General features: G+C 31.0%; 1 protein-coding gene across 1 annotated transcript; it reads left to right on the forward strand.

Moving 5' to 3' along the window:
* Window positions 1-3,381: 3,381 nt before the first annotated feature.
* Window positions 3,382-5,882, forward strand: LOC135129868 (probable cytochrome P450 4d14). The gene is made up of 8 exons (XM_064057138.1): window positions 3,382-3,412; window positions 4,221-4,430; window positions 4,480-4,665; window positions 4,712-5,052; window positions 5,102-5,170; window positions 5,224-5,395; window positions 5,444-5,617; window positions 5,675-5,882. The coding sequence occupies exons 1-8, from the start codon at window positions 3,382-3,384 to the stop codon at window positions 5,833-5,835; spliced, it is 1,344 nt and encodes a 447-aa protein (XP_063913208.1). The 3' UTR covers window positions 5,836-5,882.
* Window positions 5,883-10,895: the final 5,013 nt, after the last annotated feature.

The following is a 10,895-nucleotide window of genomic DNA, read 5'->3' on the forward strand; positions in this document are numbered from 1 at the left end:
AAAATATTTGCTTATCCCTTCCAAAAACTTGATGACGTCAGCTCAAAAGTTTGTGGAATAAATCATATCTGAAATGTACAAAATATGATGAGTCTGTACTTGTGATCTATCACTCCATTCATATTTTTTGGATTTGCATATACAGGGTGACTCAAAAAAATTAATGAATGCGTAAATATATTTTATTGATTTAATCAGGAACTACAAAACCGAATGCTCTGAAATCTTGCAGATGTTTTAAGGTCATAAAGAGCATAATAAATGTTTAGTCAAAATATATTTGCTTATCCCCTCCAAAAACTTGATGACGTCAGCTCGAAAGTTTGCCGAATAAATCATATCTAAAATGTACAAAATATGATGAGCCTGTACTTGTCATTTATCACTCCATTCATATTTTTTGGATTTGCATATACAGAGTGACTCAAAAAAAATTATGAATGCGCAAATATATTTTATTGATTTAATCAGGAACTACAAAACGGAATGCTCTGACATCTTGCAGATGTTTTAAGGTTATAAAGAGCATAATAAATGTTTAGTCAAAATATATTTGCTTATCCCCTCCAAAAACTTGATGACGTCAGCTCGAAAGTTTGCCGAATAAATCATATCTAAAATGTACAAAATATGATGAGCCTGTACTTGTCATTTATCACTCCATTCATATTTTTTGGATTTGTATATACAGAGTGACTCAAAAAAATTAATGAATGCGAAAATATATTTTATTGATTTAATCAGGAACTACAAAACGGAATGCTCTGACATCTTGCAGATGTTTTAAGGTTATAAAGAGCATAATAAATGTTTAGTCAAAATATATTTGCTTATCCCCTCCAAAAACTTGATGACGTCAGCTCGAAAATTTGCCGAATAAATCATATCTAAAATGCACAAAATATGATCAGTCTGTACTTGTGATCTATCACTCCATTCATATTTTTTGGATTTGCATATACAGGGTGATTCAAGAAAATAAATGAAAGCGTAAATTTATTTTACTGATTTACTCAGGAACTACCAAACCGAATGCTTCGAAATCTTGAAGATATTTTAAAATTATCATAAGCATGGTAAATGTTTGATCAAAATGTATTTGGTCGTCCCCCCTAAAAAATTTATGATGTCACCACAAAATTTTGCTGAATAAATCCTATCTAAAATGTACAAAATATGGTGAGTCTCTTCTTGTGATTTATCATTCCATTCAAATTTTTTCGAATTGCATATACAGGGTGACTCAAAAAAATTAATGAATGCGTAAATTTATTTTATTGATTTAATCAGGAACTACAAAACCGAATGCTTTGAAATCTTGCAGATGTTTTAAGGTTATAAAGAGCATAATAAATTTTTAGTCAAAATATATTTGGTTATCTTCTACAAAAAACTGATGACGTCAGCTCAAAAGTTTGCCGAATAAATCGTATCTAAAATGTACAAAATATGATGAGTCTGTACTTGTGATTTATCATTCCATTCATATTTTTGGATTTGCATATGCAGGGTGACTCAAAAAAATTAATGAAGGCGTGAATTTATTTTATCGATTTAATCAGGAATTACAAAACCGAATGCTTTGAAATCTTGGGAATATTTTAAAGTTATTATAAGCATGGTAAACTTTTGTTCAAAATGTATTTGTTCATCCCTCCTAAAAAAATTGATGACGTCACCCTTAAATTTTGCTGAATAAATCCTATCTAAAATGCAAAAAATATGATGAGTTTGTACTTGTGATTTATCATTCCATTCATATTTTTTAGATTTTCTTAATAGGTGGTTAAAAAAAATTAATGAAGTCAATTTATTTTATTGATTAAATTAAAGGCAACACTTATTATTAGTATTACACCCCAACCAACCCAATTTGGTAGACACAAAATTTGTTAAAGGAAAAACTCGGTTGAAACATAAGGGTAGCACGCTTATTTACATCGACTTTAACATTACAGACCTGCATTTGTTCACTTGGTTCCGCGAATGTGAAATAGACATGTTTATAATCAACCAATTCTGAATTTCACCATCAAGAATTAAAATAAAACCCAATGTTTTATATAATAAGCGGAAGTCGAAGCAATAAAACCGATGGTCGTTTTGTTTACAGTTTCTTTGTTTGACTCTCACGTATGCTGTTACGCTTGTCATCTTAAATTAAGAATGTTTATACATAAACGATTTTCAGTTGCCGTATACGTGAGTAAATTGTTTCGTTATTTTATTGATTATAAGAAATCAATATTCAAAACGACCCAATTCATTTTCCCGAAAATTTGGGAACACAATAATTTTATTCTTAGTATTACACTACATCTATCCCAACTGATATACGTGTCCTTGCAAAAATGTTGATGACGTCATCACAATTTTTTTTTAAATTCCCACTACAAAAATGTAATGAGAAAAAAAAAACATAATAGGCATGCAGTCGTCAAGTTTCCGACAGCGAGGGAAGTACTGTCTAAACTCTTTAGACCAATTTTTTTTGTTTGTTACACAAAATGTTTGTTTCTGTTAAGACTAGTTTCCTTCTGGATTTAAGATTAGCTGAAGGTCGTTTACTCAAACAGGAAATTTTTTTGTAAAATTTGCAATAACATTGAAATTTTTGTAGATAATTTTTGAATAAAATAGGAAAAATAATTCTTCTCCGTAGCAATTTTTTTTTTATTGTCGGACACATGATTTTTGTATTAGTTTGGTAACACACGTAAACCATAAAAAAAATATTTGACATTTAGGAATAAAATCATAGAACAGGTCAGAAAAGATTGATACAGGGGACGACTGAATCGCCTGATTATTAAAACATGGATTTGCAAAAAAATATTTCCAAAGTTCCAAGTAAAATAGTCCAGTTAGGGCGAAGACAGCATTCTGATATTTTAGACAGAAATTATGATCTATAAGACTTTACAAAATATTACGGACGTTTTGAAAGGTAACTTTAGAATATACATACGTGATACGATTTGATCAAAATTTAGGTGTATATACAGGGTCTTTCGGAAAGTGTTGGCCATAGCTTGGTTAACACCGAAGAAAAAAGTTCAAAATTTTTCTTTCTAACATGATTCTTTCTCATTCTGCAGCTCTTTTCTAAATTTTTTGAATTCAGTAGCAATGGAAAAATTTGACTCATTAAGTGAACTGGTCAATACGCTAGCACGAATGCGGATGAATCTATTAGGCAGTAATCTAAACCGGTACAGGTACCCATTGCAGGTACAGGAAAAGTTCACTATGACAGAGAAACGATGACGGACGCCACTGAGAATGCGCCCATTCGAAAATGCTAGATATGTTTCATTGTACTTCAGGAGCAAGGGAAGTTTTGTCGAAACAACTTTCAACCAATTTTTTATAATTGTCAAAATGGCTGAATTTATCTTCGCGGAATATTGTGGTATGATAATTCTCACTTAACGGTTCGCGTTTTATCGTTAAATCGTAATACCGTTGTTTAATAAAAATAAGTACTGATAATAAAAGTCAAAGGTGTAAGTGCTTATTTTCACGGTAAATTATCTACTTCTACTCCCAAATATTCTGCTTAAACACAGAGAATTTACAAAAATATATTCCCATCATTTTTATTATTATTTAGATATACATACTATTACTGCTAGAGACATTTTTTTAAAATGTATTACTTACATCGTTGATTTTAAATTTAATTGAAAATTTTTTTTTGTGATTAATATTGTATATTATTGTTTTTTCTGTATTTGAAGTACATACAATTAATCCCGCGGTAAATCTGCAAACATCAACTCCAGACTCGGAGCTCGTGATCTGTGCAATATCGAATCATTTTAGAGAAAATAGATTAGTAAATTTATCTGAGTGAACAAATTTGGAGATTTCATAGCAGGTTCCGAAATGCGTAATCTAAACTTGTACTCAACACCTTATCATGTCAAGATTTTAATTTGCGAGTTTGTGTGGCAAAATGTTGCTGGTGGCTGCATTGTTCTTCGCAGTTTTTTTGTACTTTTTTCTGAAGAAAAATCGAACGAAAAATGACAAGAGCTTCCCTCAACCCCCAGGAAACATCCTTTTGGGGCACATATTATACATAACCTCCACCACACGTAATGTATATTTTTGTTTTTAATTGAGATATTTTGAAACACCCTACTTGTTTGGTTTACATAAATAAATATGACTGTTATATATCGAAAACTGAACAACGTGTACACTGTCTATTACAGATATACTGGATGTTGCAAAAAAAAATTTCAGTTACGGGAATACCGTTACTTTGAGGTTCGGACCCGACATTTGTCCTATCCGTAAGGGCCTTGTGACGCAAGATTATAATTTAATCCAATTCATCTTAAATAGCAGGAAGCTAATCAAAAAATCTGAAAATTACATATTTTTGAAGAAGTGGCTCGGAAACGGATTATTGATAAGCGATGGTAAGTCCTGAAATAGAAACAAAATAAAAAAATAAACATAATATTTTAGGTGACTACTGGAAGAGACACAGGAAAATTTTAACACCGGCTTTCCACTTCGAAATCCTGAAAAATTTCGTTGAAGTTTTCGAGGCTGCAGGAGATGTTCTTATGGAAAAATTACAAAAATACGATGAAGTCGCTACAGTCGACTTAGACATTTTAATCACATTGTACACGCTTGATGTTATTTGTGGTGAGTCCGTTTATATCGAAATCCGTTGTCTAAAATCATTTTGCAGAAACCGCCATGGGTACAAAAATAAATGCTCAAAGTGGTCAAAACATCGCCTATGTTGAAAGTGTACGAAATATGTGTAAAACTGTCATTGAGAGAGCTTTTTCGCCAATCAAAGTCTTCGATCAACTCTATTGGCTGACGGGAGACTACTATAAACAACAGAAAGCTTTAAAAATTTTACACGGTTTTACTTTGAATGTGATCAATTCTAAAAAAGACAACCCTGTCAGAAATGATGAGAAAAAGACCGCTTTTTTGGACCTACTCTTGAAGTTTTCTCAAAAAGATGATGTGCTTAGTATCTCTGAACTTCGTGAAGAAGTCGATACTTTTATGTTTGAGGTACGACACACTTGTGGTCTATGTTTTGAGAAATGATTATGATTTTTAGGGTCATGATACCACAGCGTCTGGAATTTGTTTTGCGTTGTATTGTTTAGCTGATCATCCAGAAGTCCAGGTATTTTAGTACACGAAGGAAACTTAAATAAATACACTTTTGTTAAACTGTAGGAAAAAGTTTTTCAAGAACAGAAAGAAATATTCGAAGACTGGAAGAACCCTGAAACGACTTACTCTGATTTACAAAAGATGAAATATTTGGAATGCGTTTTGAAAGAAACTCTTCGTTTGTATCCTTCAGTTCCCGTTATTGGAAGGTATACTACAGAGGAAATGAATTTTGGTAGATTTTGAAGACTAGTATATATGTTTATTAAAAAAATAATTTCAGATGGTTATGTAATTCCAAAGAATACTAATATTGTTATTTTTATTTACGGTTTACATAGGAACCCAGATTATTTTCCCGAACCTGAAGAGTTCAAACCAGAAAGATTCGAGAATTTTAATAATTCGTTACCTTTTTCGAATATTCCATTTAGTGCTGGACCTAGAAATTGTATAGGTAAGCGTTGTATTAATAATTACTCTACCTAATTATAGCAACATTTAAAATTTTTAGGGCAAAAATTTGCCATGTTGGAAATGAAAAGTGTCATTTCGAAAATTGTCCGTCAGTTCGAAATAAAACCAACTGTTCCAAGGCATGAAGTGCAGTTGTCTCCAGAGACTGTTTTAAAATCGGGGAATGGTGTCAAAGTAACGCTTAAGAAAAGGAATTAATGCAATGGTGCTTACATATTCTAGGAAAATAATGTTTATAACTAAAACTCTGCAGTTTGCTTTGTCGTATATTCCTGTTAAATAAATTGCAAATGTTTTACTGTTTTTGTGTTTTATGTTAGTAGTGGTTTAGCAGACATACATTTGTCAATATAGACAATTTTACTAATTGTACAAATAGAATTGTTTTAAACCAATTTCATACAAAATAAACCTACCACACTCATTTTATCGTTAACTTGAAATACCGTTGTTTAATAATGATAGGTAATAAGTAACTACTGATAAGGGGTGTAAGGTTATCAATGCTTGTTTTCAAATAAATTATTTACATCGACTCCCACCTGACCTGCGTTGTCGAAAACAAGTTATAATAATATATTCTCAATACTTTCATTATTATTAAAAACCAGATTGTTCGCTCAGTTGTACTTCGGGAACGAGAGAAGTTATGTCCTAAATAACATTAGACCAATATACAAGGCCAACTTGAAATTTTTTAAATGGCACTACCATACATGTAATTAATGCATTTTTGAATACAGCTTTTTTTTCTGAATTCATTGATATAGTACAATCATACTTTCTTTCTGATTGAAATGGCAGAATAAATTAAACTATAATTGAATAAATTAATAATTATTAATTATCAACGTCTAGCCCAAACCGCTAATGGGAAAAATATTTCCATTGTAAATTTCAATTTTCACTTCAAACTTGTTATTCAACACAAATAATGAAACACGTATTTCAGATTTTTTCGAGATTCCACCTCTAAGAAGATGAAAGAGGGTGACAAAATTCTTATAAGGAAAAATGTTTTTATGCGGATTTTTATTGGAAACTTTGTAGAAATGCCCTTGCGTCTACGCGAGCGAAACCGCGGACGAAAAGCTAGTAATTAATAAAGAGTGTAAGGTGCAAGTTATTATTTTTAAATTATCTACGTCCCAGTAAACACAGTGATGACATTGACGTGACAGGTACGTACTCACAAAAGAACAATGAGTACATCGCATAATTATGTCTTAACGATATACGTGGAACGTAAGCTATATGATACCACAATGGAGTACTCATGCTATGTAACCAACACGTAATGTTGACTACATTTACTAGCTATCTCATTATTATGTCGCAGCGATATAGCTTACATATAAACGTTTAAACATCACACTGTGGTACTCCTGTTATGTAACTAACACCTAATGTTAACTGCATTTACTAGATATCTCATTATTGTGTCGCAGCGATATAGTTGGCAGGTAAGCCTTGTAACATCACAATGGAGTACTACGGTTATGTAACCAATAAGTAATGTTAACTGTAGTTACTAGATACCTGATTAATACATGCTTCGGAATGTTTTATTTTTATTAGTTAATTATGTAAAGTGCTTTTCAGTTCAATTTACAAAATGGTATGTCAAATCGAAAATCAACGTTTTTGACAGGGCAACACCAAAAAACATTTAAAAACATACATATCGAGTATTATATCGCTCTATTTTATATTTATTATTTATGTTTGTGTTGCAAGTAAATAGTATATTGTATATTCATAAACAAAAGATGCTGAGTCTAAAAAAAAGAAATTTCTTCCCTGGCTTAAATCTTGCACAAGTGAGATAACGCCAGTAGTGAGTTGCTCTTAATTTTTTTTTTTGTATTATATTTCCATGTAATTATATTTATTTATAATTTTATTTTTATGCGTCCAAAGCGACCTGCGCTTTATAAAACAGAACAAGGGACTTAATGCATATAGTTTTATGATCAGAATTAAAAAATGTCCCATCTAACAAGTAACACGAATTAAGACTAGTAACGAGACATTATTTTTTAACCTCTGTTTATGCGTCACTGACAAAAAGGAACAATTATACATATACAGAATTTTGAAATAAGCTCGAAAAATAAAATCATATATTTCATCATTTTATTAATTCTAATGGAAAATATGTTGATCGGCTACAAAAGCAATACAAAGAAAAAAATCGAAATTAAAAAACGAATCTAATTCAAGATCAGCGATATCGTTTTAAAATAAAAGCGAATTAAATAATTTCTTCACTTTGATCGTAAGGAAGATAAATAATAATTTGAATACGAAACAGTAATTGATCATCGAGTTTTGTGTATTGTCTCACGTACTCAGTTATAGCTATATCTGTTTAACGTTAAATTTTCAAATGTTTAAATTTTTCCAATGTAATCTTGTGCTCTAAAATAAACTGGTAATGTAATCTTCATTATTATTTTCTCAAAAAATTCACTTCATTTCATATCCAATATGTAGCTAACTGAAAACTGATAATAAAGCAGCAGATATGACAAAATAGTGTAGACTTTTTTTAATGTCGGTAATAGAGTGTATGTGTAATACCAATACATCAGGTATGTTTCTGTTTTTGTCTTCGTCGGACACCACTGTATTTACAGTATTTACGCAGGTATACGTTTCCGCCCCTAAAATCCCACGTACGGCATCCTTTGCCCACGTCAATACAGTGTCTGCAATGAAGACAGAAACAGAAACTTATCAGATGTGGCGATTCACATATAGTTTTACAACACCTTATTTAAATTTAAAAAAACCACAATAGTATTATTTGAAATTTATTGTTAAAGATTTTATGGTCAATTAGATGTGGGTCGTCGTATTCTTTAAAAAGTGGCCTTCGTCAGTGAGTTCGTAATGCTTAATTAATAATTATATTCACAGCGAAAAATACAACGGCTTTATTAGAAATACACTAAAGACAAGTTTTTTCATTCTAATATTTATTTCTGTAAACTTGTTCACTCTTGAAGTGTTATTTTGTAAGTACCTGCTTGGCAAATTATAAATAGAACATCTGGGGTAATATAGGGAAGACCCAACGACACAAACAAAGTCATAAAAAATTTTTGTCCATTGTCCCTGAAACGGGACAAGGTTTTGAAGGGTTCATTCGTCGAATTTTGATTTTATAAAGACGTTTATAAAGCGATGATGGGTACCATAAAAATTAGAGAGTGGTTAATTTTTAATTTTATTAAATTTATTTCATCTAATGAAAAAATAACGCTCAACTTCTGCATTTACTATCCACCAGATGTTTGGGGGGTGCAGTCGGACGATCCCTTTTTTCAGTATTTATGTTTAACTTCACACTGACAGTGAAGCTTTCGAATTCCATTTGGCCATTTGGTTCACAACCACCGAACCTTTCTCGTGGATCCGTAACTCACTTCTTTTGTAATGCAGTTTTGTGAAAATTGTGCCATTCAGTGTGGGTTGTATTTACACTAGGTAAGTTAATATAATTCTAATGAAGTAATCATTTTAATTTTTATATGCTTCTGTCGTTTTAGATAACTGTACGTAAATAACAAAAACAGTTTTCTCAGATAAGCTGGAAATATCACCATTAATCACTGAATATACTCCCGTTGATTTTGAAGAACTTACGGTTATTGTTTTTGAAAGTGAGGCGCTTTGCCATAAAGTGTTGAAAAGGTATGTTACTGCAATTTTTTATGAACTAGGTGCTAATGAACATAATTTTACTTTAGACTTGAAACAAATACAAAAAATATGTGCGAACCAAAAGAAATTCTAAAGGAAACGAGTGAAGAAATCTCCAACATGAAAACGTCATCAAATCTGATAAATCAAAAAGAAAACAGTAATAGAAGATATGCCTCCAAGACCACAGCTAAACAAATTTTGAGTAATTAGAAGATTATCTTTGCCCACTACAACAAGCAGGTTTCTTTGTAAGTTAAAAAAATACAATAAATTTATATGTACTTACATATAACATAATATTGGATATTATATACAGGTAGATGCCTGTAATACACTTTTTAGGAACCTACTAAACATGACACATTTCGCTTAACACGTTACATATAGTGGGTTGCAGAAAAGTCTTATAGTGAAGCACCCTGTATGTTATACATACGCGGTGACTTCCAAATAGATTAGGAAAAAAAATCCTTTAATTGTCACACGGATTCAAAGTAATTAAATTGCTGCTCCAGTTTCAAAAACCAAATACGGAACATCTAGTTAAATGTCAATGATGCATGATTTATTCAGTTTTCATTGTGACTAAATTTTTTCTTTGTTTTGCTGTGTATTGCTTAGTTGAAAACAAATGACACTGAATGAGGTGTAGATCTTGATATTTTTTCCCGTGAATTAGGACTATATAAAAGAAATTACTTAAAATTTTCTTTACTTCGTGATGTTGTGGTTTTATTTTCCGAAGTTATTTCGGAGTCACTCGGTATATACACATAAAAATATTTTCTTCTTTTCTTATTTCAGGAACTGCTATCGTCCCAGATAGGTGGTAATGGGAAAAAGAACAATGTGGGGCGTGTATTAAAAAAAAAAAAAAAATTCAGCGAATTTACTGTAGCTTGTTCGTTCAGTAGGAACGTTCCAGAATGGTTGGGACAAAAACAATGAATACCATGAAAGGTATTTTTTTTGCAATAAATATTATTATTACAATTTTTATTTTTGAAGAAATTACAATGAAGACCCATTTCGCAATATAGAAAGAAGTAGAACAACGCTGCTCAGAGTGACTACGACATTCTAGTCAACGCCTGAAGAAAGAAAAAACAACAACAGTTATAGTTTCTGTGTCTTTTTCTAAGCGTAAATTATATTGTATTATTTTTAAATTAGGAAATCATATATATTGTGATGTCCTCTCTAATAGCCACGACCGTGGTTGGTTATTAACACCACGACATATTTATTATTCATTTATTTACACATATTACCACTACAACCTCAGACTTATCACTTACTTGTTTTAGCTATCACTTACACTTTTATACACTATTGATGACCTAGTTCCTTGTAATGGACAAGCATTTGCTGACTAAAGGATTCAAACTTACTCATTCCATTACAATATATTTATTTGTTTATATTATGAATTTATATTACTTTTTGTATTTTATTACTTATTACATATTATATTTTTTCAAACATTGAATAAAATAATAATTTACTTGAATTAAGTTCTGTTAGCTCTAAATTTTATTCTCCATTTC

Source organism: Zophobas morio, unplaced genomic scaffold, assembly GCF_036711695.1.
Source record: "Zophobas morio isolate AGI-343-1 ecotype UQ-CSIRO unplaced genomic scaffold, CSIRO_AGI_Zmor_V1 ptg000017l, whole genome shotgun sequence".
NCBI lineage: Eukaryota > Metazoa > Arthropoda > Insecta > Coleoptera > Tenebrionidae > Zophobas > Zophobas morio.

What these genes read in the sequence shown, in the direction of transcription:
- LOC135129868 (XM_064057138.1), top strand. Translation starts at nt 3,382, where the DNA reads ATGGCTGAATTTATCTTCGCGGAATATTGTG. An exon ending in CTGATCATCCAGAAGTCCAG is followed by an intron (nt 5,171 to 5,223) that starts GTATTTTAGTAC and finishes GTTAAACTGTAG; the next exon opens with GAAAAAGTTTTTCAAGAACA. An exon ending in TACAGAGGAAATGAATTTTG is followed by an intron (nt 5,396 to 5,443) that starts GTAGATTTTGAA and finishes AAATAATTTCAG; the next exon opens with ATGGTTATGTAATTCCAAAG.